The sequence below is a fragment of the Magnolia sinica genome, chromosome 17 (assembly GCF_029962835.1).
Source record: "Magnolia sinica isolate HGM2019 chromosome 17, MsV1, whole genome shotgun sequence".
Lineage (NCBI taxonomy): Eukaryota > Viridiplantae > Streptophyta > Magnoliopsida > Magnoliales > Magnoliaceae > Magnolia > Magnolia sinica.
This window is the reverse complement of record NC_080589.1, coordinates 52,140,621-52,166,762: the sequence shown is the minus strand read 5'-3', so window position 1 is coordinate 52,166,762 and position 26,142 is coordinate 52,140,621. Positions and strand designations below refer to the sequence as shown.

Here is a 26,142-nt window from a genome sequence, read left to right as displayed (position 1 = left end):
TCAGACTAGGAGATCAATCCTAGTAAACAGGATCAGTTAGAGGCATGGACATGTCCTCTGAATCAAATTTCTCGACAAATGGTTTCAACCGATGGCCATTGACTTTAAACTCCTTGCCATTGTCGGGATCTCTTATCTCAACGGCCCCATGAGGAAAAACAGTAACAACAATGTAAGGGCCGGTCCAACGAGATCGAAGCTTACCCGGAAAGAGATGTAATCGAGAATTGTACAAAAGGACCTTCTGACCAGGCATGAATGATTTTCGCAAAATGTGTTGGTCATGAAATGCTTTCATCTTGTCCTTGTAAATTCTCGCATTATCGTACGCATCATTCCGGATTTCCTCAAGTTCATTCAATTGAAGTTTGCGTAGCGAGCCAGCGTTGTCAAGATTGAAATTATGATTTTTGATCGCCCAGTACGCTTTATGTTCCATCTCCGCAGGCAAGTGACAAGCTTTCCCATGGACAAGTCTAAAGGGAGACATTCCAATAGGGGTTTTAAAGGCAGTACGGTATGCCCATAAGGCATCGGTCAATCGGATTGACCAATCCTTACGATCTGGGTTAACCATTTTCTCCAAAATGTGTTTGATCTCCCTATTGAAAATCTCAGCTTGTCCACTTGTCTGTGGATGGTATGGGGTGCTCACCTTATGAGAGATACCGTATTTCTTCATTAAGCTCTCAAATGGTTTATTACAAAAGTGTGAGCCCCCATCACTAATGATGGCTCGAGGCGTTCCGAATCGAGAAAGGATGTTTTCTTTTAGGAATTTAATGACCGTACGATGGTCATTAGTTCGACATGGAATCGCTTCGACCCATTTAGTGACATAATCCACGGCGAGCAAAATATACAGATTTCCAAACGATTGGGGGAATGGTCCCATGAAATCGATGCCCCAGCAATCAAATGCTTCAATGATAAGGATGGGATTCAAAGGCATCATATTTCGACGGGACAATGCTCCCAATTTCTGACAACGCTCACAAGCTTTACAAAACTCATGAGTGTCCCTGAACATAGTGGGCCAGTAAAAGCCACACTGCAGAATCTTGGCCGTGGTCTTTTTAGCAGAGAAGTGACCACCACAGGCCTGTGAGTGACAGAAGGAGATGACGATCTGATGCTCATCATCTGGTACACATCTCCTTAGAATTTGGTCTGGGCAATATTTAAATAAATAAGGATCATCCCAGAAAAAGTTGCGCACCTCGGTGAAGAATTTCTTCTTATCTTGCGCAGTCCACTGTGTCGGTATGGCACCTATAGCAAGATAATTAGCAATATCAGCGAACCAAGGTGAATGGGAGACTCGAAACAGTTGTTCATCAGGGAACATGTCGTTGATGTGAGTCGCCTCAAGGGAATCAGATGTATTAAGGCGAGAAAGGTGATCGGCCACTACGTTCTCTACTCTCTTTTTATCTTTAATTTTCAAATCAAATTCTTGGAGTAGAAGGATCCATCGTATCAAACGGGGCTTAGAATCATTCTTAGAAAGAAGATACTTAAGTGTCGCATGATCTGTGTAGATAATGATCTTGGATCCGATCAAGTAGGACCTAAATTTGTCTAAGGCGAACACTACAGCTAAGAGTTCCTTTTCCGTAGTCGAGTAGTTCACCTGGGCAGAATTTAAAGTTCTACTTGCGTAATGAATGACGTAGGGCCGCTTATCTTTTCTCTGGCCTAGGACCGCTCCAAGAGCATAATCAGAAGCGTCGCACATAAGCTCAAAAGGAAGGCTCCAGTCGAGTAGCTGCATGATAGGTGCAGTGGTTAACGTGCCCTTAAGCTTGGTGAAAGCTTCCTGGCACTGCTTAGTCCACTCGTACGGAGTATCCTTTTAAAGAAGATTACATAAAGGACGAGAGAGAAGACTAAAGTCCTTTATGAATCGCCTGTAAAATCCTGCGTGTCCTAAGAAGGATCGCACGTCTCTGATGTTCTTGGGTGGAGGTAGGTTAGAGATAAGATCGATTTTTGCCTTATCTACCTCGATTCCCTTGGACAAGATGATATGCCCAAGGACTATTCCTTTCTGAACCATGAAATGACACTTCTCCCAATTAAGTACCAAGTTCCTCTTCACATCTTTTCAGCACACATTTAAGACTTTCCAAGCACTTGCTGAAAGATGGACCGTAAATAGAGAAGTCGTCTATGAAGACCTCTAGGTATTGCCCCACCATATCAAAAAAGATACTAAGCATACATCGCTGAAAGGTGGCAGGGGCATTTCATAGTCCGAATGACATCCTTCGGTAAGTAAAGGTGCCGTAGGGACATGTAAATGTGGTCTTTTCCTGGTCTTCAGGGACTATCTCTATCTGGTTGTAGCCCGAATACCCGTCAAGAAAACTGTAATAGGAATGACCAGCTAACCTTTCCAGGATCTGATCAATGAATGGTAAAGAAAAGTGGTCTTTCCTCGTGATGGTATTCAACTTCCTGTAGTCAATGCACATTCTCCAACCAGTAGTGACTCTAGTTGGCACGAGTTCATTATTAGCATTGGCTACGATGGTGATTCCAGACTTCTTAGGAACTACTTGAGTTGGACTCACCCATTGACTATCAGATATAGGGTATATAATACCCACATCCAATAGTTTAAGAACCTCGGCCTTAACCACTTCCTTCATATTTGGATTTAGTCTACGTTGTGGTTGCCGAGCAATTTTTGCATTATCCTCAAGATATATGTGGTGAGTACAAATCGAGGGATCGATTCCCTTGAGGTCCGCTATCGTCCATCCCAGGGCTCCTTTATGCTCAATGAGAGTAGATATAAGCATACTCTCCTGTTCTTTCTCCAGGTGGGCAGAGATCACCACCGGATATGTCTCATCTTGACCTAAATAGGCATATTTCAAATCAGAGGGCAAAGGTTTTAGGTCAAGCTTCGGAGGCTTGAGGTTAGACGGTAGAGGCACTACATCGGTTTGTGGCAATTCTTCAAATTGTGGCCTCCACCGGTTAACTTCAAGTACCGGTGCAGTATCAAGCAAGGCACACGTCTCCCTAATCATGTCATCATCAACATCATGGGAGTGGGCCAGGCACGTCTCCAGATTGTCGGAGGATAAAGTCAGCGGTGTCGTATCTTCCACGAAAGAGTCAATCATGTTAATGTCGTGGAAATCATCATCATCCTCTGAGTTGCTGCCGTTATTGAAAAAAAAAATCATCATCATCCTCTGAGTTGCTGTCGTTATTGAAAAAAATGTTTGACTCCAATGTCAAATTTTCAAAAGATATAGTCATGATACCATTCCTGCAATTGATAATTGCATTTGACGTGGCAAGGAATGGGCGACCAAGAATGACGGGAATCTGAGTGCTCATGTTATTGATGGGTTCGGTGTCCAGGATGATAAAATCTACAGGGTAGTAAAATCTATCGACCTGGACTAACACATCCTCAATTATCCCTCTTGGTACACGAACAGAGCGATCAGTAAGTTGTAGTGTAGTTAGGGTGGGTTTTAATTCACCCAAACCTAACTGTTTGTATACCGAGTAGGGAATCAAATTGACGCTCGCTCCTAAGTCAAGAAGTACGTGATCAATTCAATGGTTCCCGATTACACATGATATGGTTGGGCTACCGGGATCCTTGAATTTCTGTGGCACGTCTTGCTTCAGGATGGCACTCACTTTCTCAGTCAAGAAGATTTTCTTTTGAATAATTTTCCGTCTTTTGGTCGTGCATAAGTCTTTCAGGAATTTGGCATATGAAGGTATCTGTTTAACGACATCAAGTAGAGGAATGTTGACTTTCACCTGTTTCAACACCTCTAGGATATTCTGAGAGTTAGAGAGAGGTTTTGGTGAAACCAACCGTTGGGGGAATGGAGCAACTGGCTTCTCTAGAAGTTCCGGTTCAACTTTTTGTGGGGCATCACTGGATCCATCATTGTTGTCCTCTTTTAGTTCTTGAGGCTTTTCGGGCCTAACCGGAAGAGTTTTATCAATGATCTTCCCACTCCTAAGAGTGGTGATGGATTTAGCATGCCCCATCTGATTTGAAGAGCTGGAATCATTATTCTCGTACTGCGGTTTAGGATTGGGGAGAGGTTGTGCAGGAAGCATCCCCTTTTCTATAACCGTCATACGAGAATCTATCTTTTGCATAAAATCTGTAATTCCCCGCATTGCCTGAGCCAGCTCTTGTATAGGATTTTGAACCGGTTCCTCTTGAGGTTTCACTTGATTTGGATTTTGATTGAAGAAACCTGGAGGGGTAGCCGTCTGTCCATTCCTCCAACTAAAGTTTGGATGATTTTTCCAGCCAGGGTTGTATGTATTAGAGTTAGGTCCAGTAAAAGGTCTTTAATAATTATTTACGGCATTGGTTTGTTCATTCAACACTCCTCGAAAGGCAGGTATTGTAGGACAGTTTTCAGTTGTGTGAATGTTGCAATCACAGATGCCGCAAACAATTTCATTGACCTTATCCTTCTTTCCTTCCATGGCCTCAACTTTCCTTATGAGCGTAGTCACTTTACACTTGAGATCATCCTTTTCTTTCAAGAGATATAATCCACCTTTCTCCTTTAATTGAGTCGGCCTAGACGTGGTGTTCGCCATTGGGTAATAGTCCCATGATTGTGTTTTTCAGAGACTATCGAGGTAATCCCATACCTCGTCAACATCTTTGTTGATGAACTCTCCATTACACATTGTCTCGACCATTTGGCGCATGGAAGATGTCAATCCATCATAGAAAAAATTTGTAATGCGCCACGTTTCAAATCTGTGTTGTGGGCATGAACTGACCAAATCTTTGAACATTTCCCAACATTGGAAGAATGTTTCATCTTCCTTTTGGGCAAAGTTCATGATTGCTTTTCTGAGGGTAATCGTTTTATGATGTGGGAAGAATTTTTTTATGAATTCCCTCTGCATGTCGTTCCATGTACCAATGGATCTAGGACGCAGTGAATGTAACCACGTCTTAGCTTTCTCTTTTAAGGAAAAAGGAAAGAGTTTCAGCCTAATTGTATCCTCAGATACATTAGGAAAACATAATGTAGCTATAATCTCATCGAACTCTTTCAAATGTAAATATGGACTCTCTGATTCAAGTCCATGGAATTTGGGAAGGAGTTGGATAACTCCTGGCTTGATGTCCATTTGTCCTGTGTTTTCAGGAAAAATCATGCATGAGGGCATACTCACTCCCGCCGGTTGTAGATAATCTCGTAAAGTACGAGGCGGGGGTGCCTGTTGCACCTCGTTCTCATCTTGGGTATCCTCCACCCTAGGTGGAAGTAGAGGAGATTGGTCTTCAGCCATAACTTCAGTTAACTCAGGGAATTTCGAGCGGTGTCTAGTCCTGCGATGGATAGTCAACCCCTCAACCAATCCTCCTTCAGTCAAGAGACATCGAGTATTGTCACGGGCCCACTTGGGCATGAAACACTCGCAGCCCTCAATCAAATTCAAAGTCTAATCCTAAGAAAGGAAAAAAAAATCTAAAAAGAAGGAGAGAGAGAATTCGAAAGAAATTACCAAATTGATGCCCCTAAGTTAAGGACCTGCAAAAATAAAAACAAAATAAGTTAGATTCTAAAAAAAAGAAGAACAATCCTTTAAAATAAAGGTAGAAGTAAACTAATTTCTAAAAGAAAGTGGAAACTTCTAAAATAAACTAGGAAAGTCCTATACTAGAAAGTAAATTACTAAAAGAGAACTGAAAAATAGGAAGTAGAGAAAGAGCTTACCGAATTAGAAATTTCTATTTTAAAAGCCTACAAAATAGGAAGGTTAGTTTTTAAACAAAAATTCTAAAAATAAATTAGGAAACAAATTAGATTCTAAGAGAGTTAGAATTAGAAAGTTGATGTCTAAAAAGGGAAAGAAATAACCTAATTTCTGAAAATAAACTATTTCCTATAGAAGGGAGGGTACTAGAAAAAAATTTCTAAAATTTTAAACCCTAATTTTAAAAAAATAAGAAAAAGTAGAGAGATTAGGAAGGAATTACCAATTTAGAAATTTATGTCAGGATCCTATAAAACAGGAAACAAGTTAGTTTTGAACTCAAATAGAAATAAATAAAAAAATAAAAACTAAGATTAGTAAAATCCTAATCTTAAACTAATCCTAAAACCAATTAATTTCAGAGAATCGTAACCGTCAGTCCCCGGCAACGGCGCCAAAAACTTGTTCACACCCCAAGTGCAGGGTTGTGATGTAGTAATAAACTCAGTAAGACCGAGGTCGAATCCACAGGGACTAATACCTGTACGTTTCCTGAAACTAGGTAGAAATAGAACTATACTAAGATGTGATCTAAACCAAATAGAATTTCAGAAATAATTGTGGAATAGTTATCTAAAACTTTAAGGAATTCAGAGGAAGGGAAACTAGGGATTCAGAGGATCCACTTGTAGAGATCAGGGAGATCTTATACCTGCATCAAGGATTATGGAATTCAAACTAAACTTACTTGATCTGGTTTTTAAGGGATGAAAGTATATGAATTAGAATGGATTCCATCATCTAACCATGCCCAGGAGACAAAGCAAACAACAAGATTAAACTAATTACCAACTAATCAACAATGTATGAAGATCAGGAAAGATACTGTCATCCTACCATGCCCATGGGACAATGATGAACAACAGGGCTTCCTGACTTCCTAAACATAAAAAAGGGAAAGGAAATACTTAAAGCCATTGCAAACCCCATTGTAATTTTAGTCACAACAGACCATAAAAGACTAAAAAAATATTCCTTAAATAATCAAACCACAATCAAATTCAGTTTATGAATTAAAGGCACAAAGTAGAATCTCCCATCTCGCTACAGGCTTCACCTCTTAGCCCTAGTTAAGAGGTTTAGCCACACATGAATGGGCTAACTTCATACATCAAAAACAGAAGAAGGAGAAAAGAAAGAGATAAGGAAAAACCAGGTCCAGGTCCAGCCCAAGCGACGTTGCCAGCACCTTCACCTTTCTTCCTTTTCTTCCTTTTCTTCCTTCCTTCAAAGCCAAGTTCCTCCTCCAGCCACGTCCAGCTTCTCCTTCCCGTGCTGCCAACAGCTTCCACCCACGCCCTGTAAAATCTCTCCAGCTGCAGAAAACCCAGCCGCTTTTTCCCAGCCGTGCACTCCACGTTCAGCAGCCAACGTCCAGCTCCCTTTCTCTCTCCGTGTTTACTGCTAGCCCAAGCTTTTCTCCTCTTATAGGCCGAGGTTGGCGTGCGAGAACCAGGCCTTCCTCAGAGTCTTCCACCTTCCGTATCTGGCTGGAGAAGAGTCAGTTTAGAGGACTGACTCTCTGTTACGCAGCAGAGCAAAAGACCTCCGTTTGAAACGGAATTTTCTGCAACAAAACTTGATCCAAGACGTTCAGTCGTCTTGGTTTTAATCAGACCCACCATGGACAGAATTTGGACGGTCCAGATAGAGAATCCGATCCTCCTCTTGATCACTGAACGGCCCGAAAATCCCGGTTGCGCGCAACAGAGCTTGGCGCTTCTTGCGCTGGGACGTTGGTGGAGGCTATGATCGAAATCGGTTGAGAAATCCCCACCGTCCATTGAAATCCTTGTGAAAAACCAGTCGAGGAGTAGTTTTCGTAGGTTCTTGTGCAGCCCATTGTACTCACTCAATTCACCGTTCATCCTATGTTGTGCATCGATCTTCGTGTTTGCATCTGCATGGGGCCAAAAGGTCACCTAGATGAGGGTTATAGCTACCCTACTGGACGAATGAACGGTGTGGATCATCTAAATCCATGCTGATGGTGGCCCACTGCTACTTCCCGCGGTCGGCTGCGCATGAAAGAAAAACAGAGAAGGTTTCCTTCTCTGTTTGTGAAACAGTTCGAGTCCAGGACGGTCAAACCGTCCTGGAGTTTCCGTGCACGCCTGGTGCACCCATGCTGTACAAGTGCGATGCACATGTAGGTCCCATGCTGATGTATATGAGAGATCAGCTCCGTCCATCCTGGTTGCCATATGATTTAAATGGTTGACACCAAAATTGAAGTATTTCAAGATATCAGGCAGGCCCCAAATTGATAAGTTGTGGGCTGATCTGTCCGTTGGGCCACTTCCACAGTGATCCAGGAGCTGAAATTTTACGTGTACGGTTCATTTATGGTCCTCAGGCCACGTATGAAGTTTCGAACTGATCAGATGGTGGGAACCATATGATCTTGCATTCTGGACATTTTTCAGGCCACTTGAGCTTCAATTCCTCGATTTTCTTGGGTCCCTGATGTGTAATTCTGTTGATCTTGGGTCTCTGGAGTCCGTCCCATGCTTTGGTGTCATTAGAGCGTTAAGTCCATGCTTTAAGCACCCTTTTCGGTCCAGGCTCGTATATACACTCTGCATTACAAACACGATTAATCAGGCCATTAAGCGGTATCATGCGTGTAAATCTATGCAACAACTGGGTCTGATATGCAATATTTGACCCAAAAACATATATCCCCAAGAAATATTCACTAGGAGCCATCCAATTCCACTATTTCTCTAGTGTGGCCCACCTGATCCTTGGATCTACCTACTTTTATATATCATTCCATAAAGTGATATGGAAAAATGGATTGACAGTTTGGATATGATACATACATCATAATGAGGCCCACAGAAGTTTCACATGGCAACAGTTTGGGTTTTCTTCACTCAACTTCAAAGGCAGGACAGTGCCACACTTACCATGGTGCCCGCCTTGTCATGTGCATTTTATATCCACCTCATCCAACTATTTTTCCAGATAATTTTAATGCATTATTGAAGAAATGTAGCACGTCTAATTATAGGTGGACCATACCATAGGAAACATTAGTGATTGACCATTAATAAGCCACAAAAATTTTGTATTAAGACTTTATTTGTTTTTCATCTTCATCTAAGCTTATGTGAACTTATCTTAGAAGTAGATTGGATGGAAAATAAAATCTAGGGAAACATTAAGGTGAGCCCTAAGAAGTTTTTAATGGTAGGGTGTTCAATCACCACTGTTTCTTAAAATATGGTTCACCTTATAATTGGATATTCTTTAATTTTGGTATCATGATCTACCATGATCCGAAAAATGTATAGAGATACAGAATATACAAATCAAGGTGTGGGCCCCGCTGTAAGGGGTGCACCGTCTTGGGTGAGGCCAGGTCTCACCTAATCAGCTCCGCACCAGGTGTGTGAAATTTAGGTGGGCCCAACACCACGGAAGATAATAGGATTTGATGCTACCATTGATAACTTCTTGAGCTAGAGAAGGCTCTGGTCAAGATGATATTTATATTTTATCTTCATCAAAGTATGTGTGATTATATGAACAGGTCAGATGGAAAATTAGCCTCACGGTTTGCCTTAGGAAAGTTTTAACTGTAGATCGTTCAATACCCACTGCTTTGTTTGGCGTGATCCACTTGAGCTTTGCATGTACCTCATTTTTAGGATCGTGCTTTATATTTATCTAAAAATTTGGTGGACGGTGTAGATCTAGCACAAAAACAATGGTGAGACCCAGAAAAAAGTTACGTTGTGAAGTTAGCAAACAGGGAGAGAGAAATCTGCTTTTCTTGTTTATCTGAGACCTATCCTTAATAAGTCATTTATATCCTGCTAACCACACCAAATGATAAGGTTATTTGCATTAAATGCTTGAAGCATTAAATGCAAGAGTCATATGTGGTGTGGTCCAGTTGCGCTTTCGATCTATCTCATTTTTGTACTTATACCTTAATATGATATGAGAGAAGGGATAGACGGCATGGATAAATGGATACATCATGACAGGCCCACCCACAGAACTGTCCTTTAGTGGCCAGACACTCGGGATTTCTCTCTCCCAAGTAGAATGCCTGACTTTTAACGTGTAGAATTTCTCCAGCCCAACAATGATTTATGTTTTAGATCCCCACATACGATCAATTTTTAGATATAATTTGGATCATAAGCCAAAAACGAGGCACATCCTCTCTTCTTTTTTTTTCTTTAAAAAAAAAAAATAAAATCTCAAGGTTATTTCATTCATATATGAGACATGTACATTCGGGCCCCCGCAAAATTAAAGGGCCTATCGTGGAGAGAAAGAAAAAACTGCACAAACCATTTCACCCCATTCTAATCGAACCCAACCCCACCTTGTCTAGAAAAATGAAACCTCTAACCTGTTGAGGAAGATCAGCTCTTGTGCTCCACCACATAGCTGTGGGCGAAGCGCTCCCTAGACGCGCCATAAAATCTACCATCAAATTTCCTTCCCTCAGAATGTAATTGACCTCGATTCGCCCTCGTTGCTTCAATTGGTGGATTCTATGTAGCCACGCCGCCCATTTCCAGCCCGGGTTCGTCAACCCATTTAACATATCTACAACTAGTCGCGAATCTGATTCCAGAATGATTTGAAGGAAGCCCCTCTGTAAACCGAACAGAATCCCATCATGCACCGCTCTTAACTCAGTGAGGGTGTTCGAAACAATACCATAGTTGGCCGAAAACACAAAGATAAATTCACCCTTCTCCCTTCTACAAATGCCCCCACCACCTGAGGCACCAAGGTTACCCCTAGCTGAACCGTCAACATTAATCTTAACCCAACAAGCAGGAGGTTTTTCCCATCTGATCACCCTCGAGCCCCCTCCCATCTTGGTGGAAAAAACGTTCGACCCCCTCCCTCCCCGAGAGCTAGTATGTAACCCCAATCCCCTAAATCTTGCAGCCCACCGGCGAATAGTGTTGATTGTCTTAGCTGGAGATACCAACTTGGCCTCAAAAACAGCGGCATTTCGAGCTTTCCAGATCACCCAAATTATGATACATGGCATGATCATAATATGTTCCAATCTCCTTTACGTTGTCCCCACCGCCGCCCACCACTAATACAATCTCCCTTCTACAGATGTCGCTACCATAATATTGACGCCAAAATCCCCACCGATCACTTCCCACACCTGATGAGCCAATCTACTCTCTATAAATAGGTGAGATAGCGACTCGAGTGCATGCTCCTCAGTGTTATGAAAGGCACAACAAACACAACTCGAAGCTAGGTGAATCCCTTTGGATTACACTAACTCGTCAACCGGGATAGCCTGATTAATCACTCTCCACGTGAATAGGTATATCTTCGGAGGAAGTTTAACATGCCACACCCATCGAGCCCAACTTCTCCCTGGGCTAGGACATGTGACCAACTTCCAGGCAGTTTTAACAGAGAAATCGCCCGTAGGAGTAAACGGCCATAAGGGAAGGTCAGATTCAGCCGATGTGCAGAAGCCTGCCTAAAAAACAAAGTCCAGAATGGACTGAGGGAGAAGAAGCCATGGCGCAGCAATTGGAATAGGCCCAAGAGGACCCAGAGCATGGCGTACCTGGAGATGCAGCAATTCCTCTGGCACCTCCGCTTCCACCAGCTATTCTAAGGAACCCAAACCTGACCAATTCCGCCCAAAAATTGCGGTTTCCTACACCAATCTGCCACTGAACTGTAGCGTCAACCAAGGGGATGAGATCTCCAATTCGCTTCCACAAAGGGGACGAAAAATGGCTCGATCTGGCCACTGAACCTGTTTCCAACTCCCTGCTATGCTTTGCAATCATATACGATTTCCATACATTTCCATCCACCACAAACCTGATTTTCCATGCCATCTTCACTCTAAAAGACTTCATAACTTCATGCAATCTCCTAATTCCAAGTCCACCTTCAACTATAGGCCTAGCCATCGCCTTCCAATTCTTCCAGTGGCACTTCCGCTTCCCTTCAGTCCATCCCTAGAAAAAATTTACCATTTGTCTTTCAATTGTCGCCAACACCTGAAAAGGGATGTGAAGGGCCGCCATAGAGTGGAATGGAATACTTGTAAGCACACTTTTAATCAGCACAAGCTGTCCCACCTGGGAGAGCAGTCTGGCCTTCCACCCATTTATGCGACCCAACACCCTCCCAACAAGAGGGTTAAAATCACACACTTTTAACCTACCCTCCACTAGCGGGACTCCAAGGTAAGAGAAAACATTGCCAAAACCGAGGACTGTTTCAGTCGTTCTAACTGAGACTGCCGAAGTTTTTTTTTCCGCAGAAGAAAGAACATTTCCTAACATTAATAGATTGGCCCGAGGCTGCTTGGTACTTTTCCAAAAAAAAATTTGTAGCTCGTAGCGAAGTTTTTGTCCCATTCATGAAGACGAGCGTGTCATCCGCATACAACAAATGGGATATGATTGGGCAACCTCTACCGACTGCAAAAGGTTTGGCAACCTGCTGAGTTACTAAATTTTTCAGGCCTCTGCTTAATACCTTAGCTGAGAGAATGAATAAGCTGGGGGAGATTGGATCACCTTGACACAGCCCCCTCGTCGATTTGAAGAATCCTGCCATTTCACCATTTATAAGCATTGAAAACTAGCAATTTACCCAACACTTTTCGACTAGCGTTATCCATTGATTGCTGAAACCGAAACGATACAAAATCCGCTTGAGAAAGTCCCAATTCACTCTATCATAAGCCTTGTCCATGTCCAACTTCAACACAATATTCCTACCTTGGACCTTCCTGTTTAACTCCCTGAATAACTCCTGCGGTAAAGCAATGTTTTCCACTATTACTTGGCCCTGCACAAAAGCACCTTGGTCAGGGGAAATCAACGATGGGAGAACCTGGCTGAGTCTCGCTACCAAAATCTTCGCAAAAATCTTGTAGAAGCAGTTGCATAGACTAACCGGGCGGTAATCAGAGAAACGTTTTGGCACAAGAGCCTTCGGAATGAGACAAATAAGAGATGTCATGACTGACCTGGGCAACCTTCCCCCTTGAAAGAAAAATTCCACCGCCCTATGAATGTCAGTACCCACTATCTCCCAACATGAACTGAAGAAACTAGATGAAAACCCATCAGGTCCAGCCGCGCTATCAGATGGGATCGAACACACCGCTGCCCACTCTTCGTCTATAGTCGGATGTTCTATCAGCATATTGTTTTGTTCTTGAGTAACCAGCTGTGGAATGAGACCTAACAGGTCCTCATCCAATTCGCAAGGAGTAGCCGTAAACTGCTTCTCAAAAAATTCTACCGCCGCAGCTTTCACCTCCTCAGGGCTGTCTGCCGAATGACCTGAATCGAGTTCCACTTTACTGATAATAGACTGCCTCTGTCTTTCCATAATCGTAGCATGAAAGAATCGCGTGTTTCTGTCCCCTTCCACGACCCAATCCACCCTTGCTTTCTATTTCCAAAAAATTTCCTGTTTTAGTTCCAACTCCTCAAGATTGGCAGCAGCTGCATTTCATTCCTGAAGAAGCGCTCGGCCTGATCCGACGAGGCAGACAAGTCTTGTAGACGCCCCTCCAGATCCGCCAAAAGTAATTCCGTTGACTTAATCTCTTCGAATATGTTCCCGAATACCTCCCTATTCCATTTCTTGAGCTCCACTTTCACCTGCTTAAGCTTCCCCAGAACATTAAAAATTGGGTGATTGGAGTCCACCTTATCCCAAGCCATTTTGACCACCCTGAGAAAGGATCCATCCTGATTCCACATGCATTGAAAGCGAAATGGCTTTGGACCGCTGATTTATTTCTTAGGACACGTCAGAAGAAAAGGAGCGTGATCGGACTGTATACGGGGTAAATGGGAGACGTAGAATTGCAGGAACAACAACGTCCAACTCACATTAATGAGGACCCTGTCCAGCCTCGCCCAGACTCAAGCGTTCCCAGCCTGGTTGTTGCTCCAAGTGAATCTGCTTCCTCTAAACCCAACATCCTGTAAGCTTGCCACGTTCACAGCATCAGCAAACTTTGAGGATGAGACCTTGTCTGCTGGTCTTTTGCTTCTCCTCTCAGAGTCGTCAATGGTTGCGTTAAAATCACCGCAGACTGCCCTGGGGCCTTGCACTGCAACTGAGATGGTAGCAAGATCTGACTAGAGTGATCTCCTCAAAATCCTTGCGCACCTAGCATACACAAAAGTAACATACACCTGGGAGGAACAATTTTGCAGTGAAATAGCAATTGAAACACATTGGTCATATTTGAAAAGGACAGACAAAGAAATGGAAGCCTTGAAGAAAATCCAAATCTTTCCCCCCATATCTCCATTGGAGCAGGAAGAGTGAAACCCAAGTGAAAGTCCCGTCTGGACTCTCTTGTCCTCTCCCAGCATCGGCTCAAGCAGAGTCACCACCCAGGGGTCATGATTCTTGATCAACCTTCTTGCAGTCTGCAGAGATCGCTGGTTTCCTATCCCTCGGACGTTCCACACCAAAATTTTATCCATCCGTCACACACCCTTTATTCATGGCCCTTCTCTTTAACCTGCGAAGCCTCGATTCCCAGTTTCCTTTAGCGTACAAAATTCTATGTCTTCTATACTTTTCCACCCTTTTCTGAGATTCTGACTTGTTGTGCATCACTGAGGTGCCTGGCAAGTTCCTATCTTGATGGTGATCATCCGAGCCCGACTCTTCTCCCTTGTTCTGATGTGGAGCTTTCTCATTCCCTCCCAGTGAGCCTTTAGCTAAGCATCTGTTTGGCAAACCAACGAGAAATATGGAGACAGATCCACCTCCAGATTAGCTCTATCTATCCTTGACATGGAATCAACCAATATCCTGCACTGACCAGCACCAAAGCTACCCCCAAATCTACTTCCAGAAGCTCCACCCCTGTCCACACTGTGTTGGCACAAACTGAAAATCTGGTTAGGAGACAAGTTCTCCTTACCCCTAAATTCCCTTGGCTCAAGAGGCAGCTAAAAATGGTTCCCTTCCTCCCCACCAATATCTGGGGGAATATCAGCTGACACCGCTCGCCTAGATCTCAGCAGTTGACCCTCCCTACCGCGATCCAAGGGGCAGCCCCAATCTATTGGTGAAGAGAGATGGGGCCAGGAAGCCCCTCAGTAGATCCATTTCACCAAGCAAAAAGCCAGACTACTGTTGGATATGATCTGATCTATCCTCCAACTGCGTATTGAGGTCAATGATCTAGGTAGTTCCTGCGGTTTTGGTCCCCTTCGAGTAACCAAGAGACCTCCTCCTTCCTCCCAAATCCATACCCAAAAGAAGAGGGTCAGTCTGCACACCATGCACTTCTCCATTGTGCTCCCCCTCTCCCCGAACATAGACAGCCTGCACTCCCTAACACCCCCCTTGAACAACCTCCTCAGTTTGAGAAAAACTGGCCCCACCCGACTTCAAAGCTTCCACCTCTCCATCGTGACTGACACCTTCACACAGTAGGGCCCCTGGCACGCCAACAGATTCAGCTACCACTGTTCTAGCCTCTCCACCAACCCCCTGCCCAGACACAGCCGCAATAGCATTTGGACAAACACCCTGCGTACCTCCTTCCAATCCCTACCCACTAGCTATCCTTGCCTCCATTTCCTATCCTTACAACTGATTACCCTTCTCCCCGCCAACGTCTAACCTTGCTTTAGAAGGTACCATTGCACAGGCATTTTCGCAAACAGGTGATAGGCGGCTGTGAGGAGTATGAAATCTTCTAATCGCCCACTCCCTTGTGCTTTCCTTGGAAACCTTAGGAATAGATGCATCACTACCCTGCATGAATAGAGGCTCCAAAACAGGGATAATCGGATATTCCCTCTCTAGCACTTTCAAACGCAATACCTAATTGAAGCTGACCCTCGGCCTCGATTTCACCTTGATTCTAGCAAAGGCTTGAAAATAGCCAAATCTTGTATTGGGATTAATTCTGATAACCTTGCCAAAGAAACTAGCCAGATCCAGGATTACTGACTCGAGCCAGGCCTGGGCAGGGATACCAAACAGCCGGATCCAAATCCCATCACCCCCAAGGACCACCTCTGGTGTCCATGGTTCCACCATTAGCAAGTCCATTGTCTTGTGAAGATCGTCCTGCCTGAGAAAAACATCCAACTCCTCTCTGGACCTGAAGGTTAGTAGAAACCTGACCGAATCAAGCCTCACAACTTCCACCTCCGCCGCATTGAGCTTGGAATTCTTTATCGCCTCTGTTAACCTTCCAATCCGAATCTTCGTATTTTCTGTCGTTCCCACCATCGCCATAGCCAGCCGTTTGAGCTATTCCTTCACCGCCCTAGGGTCCGCGATGGTTGAGATGTTCGGTTCTTCCTTCCGACTAGAAGAGGTGACTAACCCCTCCAGAGGGATCCTGACCTCCTTTGGTCGGGCCGCTTTCTGCGCATCTGGAGGATTTTGACGCTGCAATGGCACTCTAGGAGCCCCGATTACCCCCTTCGCCCTATTCGCCCAAGTGATGAACACCACCCGTCCGTCAATTCTTCGGCCATTCAGACATTGCATCGCATTGTATGCGTCCTGCTCATAATAGAATCTGATGAAAGCAAAACCCCTTGGCCGATTCTGAGAACGATCCCAAGGTAAGAAAACATCCGCCAGTTTCCCAAATCATCCAAAGATTCGATTGAGATCGTCTACCGTGGTATTGTAGGTGATATTTGCCACAAACAAGGAGAAACAGTAGGGCGATCTACGAGGACCCACCCTTTCCCATGGCGGATCGCGATCTTGTTCCTTCATGGCAGATCACATAGTCCAAGCAGCAAGAGCTTCACCTGGTCACTTGGTTAGAAGGATCGTGCAACTAAGGATGGCACTCCTCGGTTACTTTAGATCAAATTTCATTGGGCGATCCAATCGAGGCACATCCAAAGCTAAAGTAGACCACACCAAAGAAAGTAGTGGGGATTGACTGCTATCGTTGAAACTTTCCTAGGGTTCACTGCTAGATTTATTTTCCATCTAACCTCTTCATAAGGTCACACAAACCTGAATGATGGGAAAACACATGTCAACTTGCTCTGTGTCTTCTATATCCCCAAGAAATTTTCACCAGGAGCCATCCAATTCCACTATTTCTGTAGTGTGGCCCACTTGATCCTTGGATCTACCTAATTTTATATATCATTCCATAAAGTGATATGGAAAAATGGATCGACAGTTTGGATATGATGCATACATCATAATGAGGCCCACAAAAGTTTCACATGGCAACAGTTTCGGTTTTCTTCACTCAACTTCAAAGGAGGACAGTGCCACACTTACCATGGTCCCCGCCTTGTCGTGTGTATTTTATATCCACCTCATCCAACTATTTTTCCAGATAATTTTAATGCATTATTGAAGAAATGTAGCACGTCTAATTATAGGTGGACCATACCATAGGAAACATTAGTGATTGACCATTAATAAGCCACAAAAATTTGTATTAAGACTATATTTGTTTTTCATCTTCATCTAGGCTTATGTGAACTTTTCTCAGAAGTAGATTGGATGGAAAATAAAATCTAGGGAAACATTAAGGTGAGCCCTAAGAAGTTTTTAATGGTAGGGTGTTCAAACACCACTGTTTCTTAAAATATGGTTCACCTTATAATTGGATATTCTTAAATTTTGGTATCATGATCTACAATGATCCGAAAAAAACTTATAAAGATACAGAATATACAAATCAAGGTGTGGGCCCCGCTGTAAGGGGTGCACCGTCTTGGGTGAGGCCAGGTCTCACCTAATCAGCTCCGCACCAGGTGTGTGAAATTTAGGTGGGCCCAACACCACGGAAGATAATAGGATTTGATGTTACCATTGATAACTTCTTGAGCTAGAGAAGGCTCTGGTCAAGTTGATATTTATATTTTAACTTCATCAAAGTATGTGTGATTATATGAACAGGTCAGATGGAAAATTAGCCTCACGGTTTGCCTTAGGAAAGTTTTAACTGTAGATCGTTCAATACCCACTGTTTTGTTTGGCGTGATCCACGTGAGCTTTGCTGTACCTCATTTTTAGGATCGTGCTTTATATTTATCTAAAAATTTGATGGACGGTGTAGATCCAGCACAAAAATAATGGTGAGACCCAGAAAAAAGTTACGCTGTGAAGTAAGCAAACAGGGAGAGAGAAATCTGCTTTTCTTGTTTAGCTGAGTCATTGGAAATGACGTAGACGAATGAGAAGCGACGGGCATTGAAATTTCGTGTGCCTTCAACACAGATGATGCTTACTTCCTCTCTTCTTCTTCTCTTTCTTCTTCTTTTTTTATTTATTTTTTATTTTTATTTTTATTTAACATCTCGTTAGAATAAGAGAAGCTGTGCTTGACCTAAGTAGCATCAAACTTCTCCTATAAATACCCATCCATCGTAAGTTGGTAGCATACCATTAAGCAACAGCAACCATGGCCATACACAAATCTCTCCCCTTTGCTTTTCTACTCATTTTGTTAGCCTTTCTTTCTTTCCAAGCAATATCATTTGCAACAGCAGCACCATCATCCACACTCTCAGAGGTAGAGGCTCTCATGAAATGGAAAGCCAGCCTCTCAGCATCACAGGCTCTCCATTCATGGTCTCTTCCTTCTGCTAATTCTACCACCAACATAATCTCTCCATGCAACTGGACTGGGATCTCATGCAACATCCTTGGAAGTGTAACAAGGATAAGCCTACCGAGTGTAGGTTTGCAAGGTAAGCTCGATAACTTGAGTTTCCCATCATTTCCAAACCTCCTTCATCTTGATCTCAGCGACAACACACTCATCGGAACCATTCCAGCCCATCTTGAACCTCTTTACAAACTCACGTCCCTGAATCTGTCTGCAAATGAAATAATTGGATCAATGCCTCTGGAAATAGGGAATCTTGTGAATTTGAATGAGCTTGACTTATCTATTAACCATTTAAATGGTTCCATCCCTTCCACTTTAGGAAATCTGACAAAGCTTTCCATCTTGTACCTGGACCAAAATCAAATCTCTGGCTCCATTCCTCCACAAATCGGGAATCTACAAGCTCTGGTTGAGTTGACATTGTTCCAAAACAATCTGACTGGTCAGATCCCTCCTGCTTTAGGTTATTTGAGCAACCTGACAAAATTGTATCTCTACGACAACCAAATTTCTGGCTCAATTCCACCTGAAGTAGGGAATCTGGTTAATCTCAAAGAGCTTGACATGTCCCCTAACCTTCTAACAGGTTCTATCCCTTCCACTTTAGGGAATCTGTTTAATCTTGAAAATCTTGACTTGTCCATTAACCATTTAAATGGTTCCATCCCTTCCACTTTAGGAAATCTGACAAAGCTTTCCATCTTGTACCTGGACCAAAATCAAATCTCTGGCTCCATTCCTCCACAAATCGGGAATCTACAAGCTCTGGTTGAGTTGACATTGTTCCAAAACAATCTGACTGGTCAGATCCCTCCTGCTTTAGGTTATTTGAGCAACCTTACAAAATTGTATCTCCACGACAACCAAATTTCTGGCTCAATTCCACCTGAAGTAGGGAATCTGGTTAATCTCAAAGAGCTTGACATGTCCCCTAACCTTCTAACAGGTTCTATCCCTTCCACTTTAGGGAATCTGTTTAATCTTGAAAATCTTGACTTGTCCATTAACCATTTAAATGGTTCCATCCCTTCCACTTTAGGAAATCTGACAAAGCTTTCCATCTTGTACCTGGACCAAAATCAAATCTCTGGCTCCATTCCTCCACAAATCGGGAATCTACAAGCTCTGGTTGAGTTGACATTGTTCCAAAACAATCTGACTGGTCAGATCCCTCCTGCTTTAGGTTATTTGAGCAACCTTACAAAATTGTATCTCTACGACAACCAAATTTCTGGCTCAATTCCACCTGAAGTAGGGAATCTGGTTAATCTCAAAGAGCTTGACATGTCCCCTAACCTTCTAACAGGTTCTATCCCTTCCACTTTAGGGAATCTGTTTAATCTTGAAAATCTTGACTTGTCCATTAACCATTTAAATGGTTCCATCCCTTCCACTTTAGGAAATCTGACAAAGCTTTCCATCTTGTACCTGGACCAAAATCAAATCTCTGGCTCCATTCCTTCACAAATCGGGAATCTACAAGCTCTGGTTGAGTTGACATTGTTCCAAAACAATCTGACTGGTCTGATCCCTCCTGCTTTAGGTTATTTGAGCAACCTTACAATTTTGTTTCTGTATGACAACCAAATTTCTGGTTCAATTCCACTAGAAATAGGGAATCTGTTTAGTCTCAAAAAGCTTGACTTGTCCACTAACCTTCTAATAGGTTCTATCCCTTCCACTTTAGGAAACTTGTCCATGCTCACTGTTCTTCAGCTGTTCGAAAATCAATTCTCTGGTTTAATTCCTACAGAATTAGGGAATCTAAGGAATCTTGCTGAGCTAGCTTTGTACAGTAACCTTCTAACAGGTTCTATCCCTTCCACTTTAGGAAACTTGACCAAGCTTACCTGGTTGGGCCTTTATGACTGTCAATTATCTGGTTCATTGCCTCAAGAAATGACAAACATGACAAATCTTTTTCAACTCCTCTTGGATGGCAACAACTTCTCTGGCTATTTACCTCAGTTATGCCACGGTGGATCTCTTAAAGCCTTCATTGCTTTCAACAACCATTTCACTGGTGAGATCCCAAGAACCTTCAGAAACTGCACTAGCTTAAGGAGAGTGCGACTCAATGGAAACCGACTTGCTGCAAATGTATCGGAAGCCTTTGGTGTATACCCTCACCTCATATTCATGGATGTCAGTGACAACATGTTGTTTGGTGAACTCTCACCACATTGGGGAGAATGCCAAAACTTAACAAAGCTACAACTCTCCGGGAACAATATCACTGGTAGAATTCCTCCTGAGATTGGACAGTTGGGGCAGCTAAGAGTGCTTGATCTTTCTTCAAACCATTTAGTAGGAGAGATTCCAAAGGAGTTTGGGAGGCTGGCTTCTTTGTTCAACTTGACTTTAAATGATAACCAGCTTTCTGGTCAGTTACCACAAGAGATTGGAAACCTATCCAATTTGGAGATTCTGGACCTGTCAATGAATCACCTAAGTGGTCCAATACCACCTCAATTAGGGGATTGCTCCAAACTCCATTTTCTGAAATTGAGTGAAAATGTTTTGAACAGAAGCATTCCTTTTCAGATTGGTAACCTAGTATACCTACAAGGCTTACTAGATCTAAGTCATAACTCCCTCAATGGAAAAATACCTCCACAACTCGCGAAATTGGCTAGTCTGGAAATTTTAAACCTCTCTCACAACATGTTGTCAGGTTCCATTCCACCTTCTTTTGATGGGATGGTCAGCTTACAATCCATTGATTTTTCATACAATGTTTTGGAAGGTCCTCTTCCCAGCAACAAAGCCTTTCAGAAGGCTCCGACAGATGCATTCATAAAAAACAAAGGCTTATGTGGTGAAGTCCAAGGTTTGCAACCTTGCAATGCCTCTTCAATAAGTTATGGTAATGCAAGGAAACGCCACAAAGTTGTGATCCTCATTATTCTTCTCTTCTCAGTAATGTTTCTTTTATTTGCAATCGTCGGCATAATTTCTTTCATTTATTATCAAAGAAGAAGAAGAATGGAAAAAGGGGTTCTTGAAAGGAGCAGAGGAAATACATTTTCAACATGGAATTATGATGGGATTTCCACATTTGAAGACATTGTGGAGGCGACGGAGGGTTTTGATGACAAATACTGCATTGGAACTGGAGGGTATGGGAAAGTTTACAAAGCAAATCTACCAACAGGCCAATTAGTAGCTGTGAAGAAACTTCACCCACTCGAAGGTGGGCATCAATCTGATCAAAGAAGCTTTAGGAATGAGATAAAAGCATTAACGGAAATCCGCCATCGCAACATTGTGAAACTTTATGGCTTTTGTTCCCATGCTCGATTCTCATTTCTAATCTATGAGTACATGGAAAAGGGAAGCTTGGCAAGCATCCTAAGCAATGATGAAGGAGCTGCACAGTTGGACTGGACTCTGAGGGTGAAGGTTATCAAATGTGTGGCCCATGCTTTATCTTACATGCACCATGATTGTACCTTGCCGATTGTCCATCGAGACCTATCAAGCAACAATGTTTTGTTGAATTCAAAACTTGAGGCTAGTGTGTCTGACTTTGGAACTGCACGATTGCTGATAACCGATTCCTCAAATTGGACTACACTCGCAGGCACTTGCGGATACATCGCTCCAGGTTAGTTGCTAGTAGATTCTCCACGCTTTAATAGTTTTATTAGTAATTGGTCTTTATTTTCTTAAGCTATTCTATCTTTTGTTGGCACTTACATATTATGAAGTTTGTGCATATGTTAGAATACTGTTGCTGAATGTGGCAATCCAGGGCAACCGGAATATGAGAAAATTTGTATCTGAAAATGCTCTCTTTTCCCACTATGATTCTCTAATCGTGGTTGTAATAGGCCTTGCAAAGAAACATACCAGGAATATTATTCCAATCCTTAAATTTATTTAATCAAAAATTAGAGGTTTTGACATACCTGCGTATCCTTTCATCTATTGTATTAATATAAAATAAAATAAAATAAAATGGTTCATTTTTTAAGGCCATCCAAACTGTTGAAACAATATTTCCTACCGTTCAGAAAGTCATTCCTAGTGGGATGAATGTAACCACTGAATTTTTATATCTGATCTAAAATTTCTTTAGCCCCATGACATATGTTCAATTTATACCTTTATTTGTCATTTTGCCCACTTGAGCTTTGCATCTAAATCATTTCAGAGCCCAAGCCCTAAAATCATATGAGGGAAATGGTGGGTGGCTCAGATTTCTTGAAAAGAACATGGTGGGACCCATAATCACGGTCCCATCATGCAAACACGTCCATAACTAAGGTGTTGTGTTCTATGTTAGGCAATTCTAAGTCCAATGAAATGCTAAACCGAGGCAAGACGTCAGTGGTTATCATGATCTGTTAAATCTTAGCGAGGCCCACTTTTGTGATGCTTGTCGTAAATCCAAACCGTCCACCAGTTCAGCATCTTATTTTAGGGCGTAAGTCTAAAATCTAAGTAGATTAAATACACAAGTGAGTCCCACAATAGAAAGAAGTGGTCACTAGCTTACCGTCATTGAAACTATCAATAGTTAATTAATTAATTAATTTATTTATTTATTATGGTTTTTGTCCATACAAATTGTTAAAATGACATTTCCAACTATTCAAAAGGTCATTCACAATGGGTTGAATGTAACCACTTGATTTGTCCATAATCACAATGGGTTGAATGTTCAATATGCACTTTTACAATCCGTGTGGCCCACTTAAGCTTTTGATTCGGATCATTTTTTTTGCCCAAGCTGTAAAATCGTACTAGGGAAACGGTGGACAGCTTGGATTTTTCTCAAACAACGTGTTGGGCTCTATGATCACCATGACCATCTCCCATCAGACGTACCTGGGTTCAGACGTGACAAGACATGATTTGTTATCAAATCTTGGTGGGATCCACTTTCGTGATGCTTGTGTACCTATTTGGCCATTTAATTTTAGGATGTGGACCCAAAATTGAGGTTGATCCAATGCAGAGGTGGGTCTCACAACAGCAAAATGTTGGACAGTGGCCTTTAACAATTCACTCTTTTTTTTTGCTTTGTGACTCACCGGCACTTGATCTCCCTCATCTTAGGCAGCTAAGTAAAAATAACATGGCCAAACTTGTAAACGGCATAGATTTCTCTTAAACATCGTGATGGCCCCATGCTTTTAGAAGCCACTTGTAGTGAGACTCATGAGTCGTGAGACGTGACCCGAGGCGACAATGGTTGTCACTTTCCATTGAATTTCGGTGGAGCACACTTTCGTGATGCTTGTTGCAAATCCAAACCGTCCACCACTTTCCCATCTTATATTAGGGTGTGAGCCCAAAATCCAAGTGGATCAAACGTACAGGTGAGTCCTATGATAAGAAAAAGTATTTGGTAGCTTACCATCATTGAAACTATCAATGGTACATTTCATATTTTTTAGGCCATCCAAACCGTTGAAATGGCATTCCCAACTATTTAGAAGGTTATTCCTACTGGATCCAGAATATTGATATAAGTAATTATGCTAAATCTATTTTAATATTGTCAAACAATTCACATATCACCCATGCTGATGAAATGTGTAGTTGCAATGATGCCTATATGCGCACCATTACAGTCTGGTTCATACATGCCAACTTCTCACGCATTTGGGACATTTGAGGCATACATAGAGGTCGGCTCAACCATGCAGATGACCAGACACTATGATTATACCAGTCCGCAACGGGCAGGCCACCACCACATGAAAACAATAGATAGTTCCGAGAGGGGGGGGGGAAAAAAAAAACCAATAGTACGCACTTAATGTATGTATGTGGCATGCCTGGTGAGTTGACCATCCCAACTTTCCTAGGAAGATCATCCGAAAGCCTGGCCCATCTTATTCACCTCCCAAATCTTCCAAACACATCTTTGTAGAGATGCCTTAGGGTTAGCAAGCACAAAAACCTACAAGATATGAAACCTAACTCTAGAAACCCAGGTGAGTTTTGATATATGATTAAGAGTTTAGCTATTGATGCTTAACAAAGATGAAAGAACATGACTAACAATACTCTTTCTTGTAGAGCTTGCATATACAATGAGGGTGACTGAAAAATGCGATGTATATAGCTTTGGTGTTGTGGCACTTGAAGTGATGATGGGAAGTCATCCTGGGGAGCTCATCTCCTCTTTGTCATCATCAAGTAGACAAGATACACTGCTAAAAGATATGCTGGACCAACGTCTCTCAGATCCCATGGCTGATGTTGCACAGGAAGTCTTATTTGTGATATCCATGGCTCTTGCATGCATTCGGCCAGATCCAGACACTCGGCCAACCATGCGACATGTGGCTCAGGAGCTTTCTATTAGAGGGCCTTCTTTCTCTCTACAGCCATTCCATGCAGTTACATTACGTCAACTGATGGATCTGAAGGTATAGTTGGGTGGATGAAAATCACCAAGTTTGTGGACATGTGGTGGCTTATTACTGCGTTTGTTGTATGAAAATCATCGAGCATGGAGAAGGTGTTTTTCTTGCTATGATATGTACATAAGTCAGTGTGTAGAATCGATGTTTACAGAAATGTAGTATTTTAGTGTTGGTGATCGAAATCTCTTTGTAATAAAGTATTTGAAAGAATAAAGATGTTTTCTTGTGTGATGTTTATCTTCTAACTGAAGGGTTTCAAGCCAAATAAAAAATCTACCTTCTAGGAATTATAATCATTTTCCTTATATATACTAATGTATTATGAAAAGTAAAAGAATGAGTTGATTTATCTAAGAGAGATGGTCTGAGTTTCTTTTTTTAGAAGGCAGGGAAGAAAAGACTCTTTTATTACCAAGGGCTAAAGACCTAATTGAACAAAAAAAAAAAAAAAAAAAAACAGGGGGGGGCAAAGCCCTTAAAGCAAAGGAAAAAAAAAAAATCCCACATATTGGGCTTGAAACAAGAACTCACACCCTAGGACAGAAAAAAGAACAAAGAAAAAGAAAAGGAAAAGATTCTAAGCCCTGGGCTAGGGATGGAGAGCCCACACCCTGGGCCATGGAAGAAATTAAAGAAAAGAAAATCAAATGAAAAGTTAACTCACTAGCAAGAAAAATTCGAAAAGTAGCACCCAAGGGAGTCCTAGACAATCTTAAAATAAGTTCTTTCTAGCATTTTCTAATAATACAATAGGAGAGAGATAAGAGTACACTAGCTAATAGACTTGTTAATGCAGAAATCCAGTAGTCCCTTCTAGATCACCATATACCTGCAAAACCATACCACAATGGGGACCCTTGCTACCGCGGGGGACCCTCTGATGATGTAGTTAGAACATGCACAATGGGTCTAATAGAACTTAAGAGTTTTTTGTACGTACCTTTCACCGTAGATAAGGCCCTTATTTATAGCATTTTGGTGCCAATTATGTAGATGGTAACTTCCCTACTTGGTAGGTGTGTATTATAAACGGAATCTCCTCCCGAACACGTCATCCTTATCCTCCCGAGATCTTTGGCGAGGATCCCGAGGGGATCTTACCTCAACAACAATATCTCCAAGTGGTCAGCCTCCGATGGGCTAGGGGTTGATGATCGAGTCCGACCTCACAAGCGAGGTGGTCGAAGTCCATGGTCGGTCTTCGATGACTGAGGCTGACTCGAGGTCAGGCTGATCGGTGTCCTGTCGCGCTATTCGAGTAGAATTGTTGTTCGCGATCATGATCTTCGGTCGAGGTCAGGTCGGTATTCAAAGGTTGTCCTCTGGTTACAATGGCGAGATAGCCGAGGTTGAGGTCCC

At 42.5% G+C, this 26,142-nt stretch overlaps 1 protein-coding gene and 1 non-coding gene across 2 annotated transcripts; both read left to right on the top strand.

Annotated features, from left to right (window-relative positions):
* Positions 1-4,765: 4,765 nt before the first annotated feature.
* On the top strand, positions 4,766-4,872 carry LOC131232089 (small nucleolar RNA R71). The gene has a single exon (XR_009164692.1). It is a non-coding gene; the product is annotated as a small nucleolar RNA R71 (small nucleolar RNA).
* A 13,311-nt stretch (positions 4,873-18,183) lies between these two features.
* LOC131231501 (MDIS1-interacting receptor like kinase 2-like) lies at positions 18,184-25,001 on the top strand. The gene is made up of 2 exons (XM_058227723.1): positions 18,184-22,007; positions 24,434-25,001. Exons 1-2 carry the CDS (start codon positions 18,191-18,193, stop codon positions 24,790-24,792), a joined length of 4,176 nt encoding a protein of 1,391 aa, XP_058083706.1. The 5' UTR covers positions 18,184-18,190; the 3' UTR covers positions 24,793-25,001.
* Positions 25,002-26,142: the final 1,141 nt, after the last annotated feature.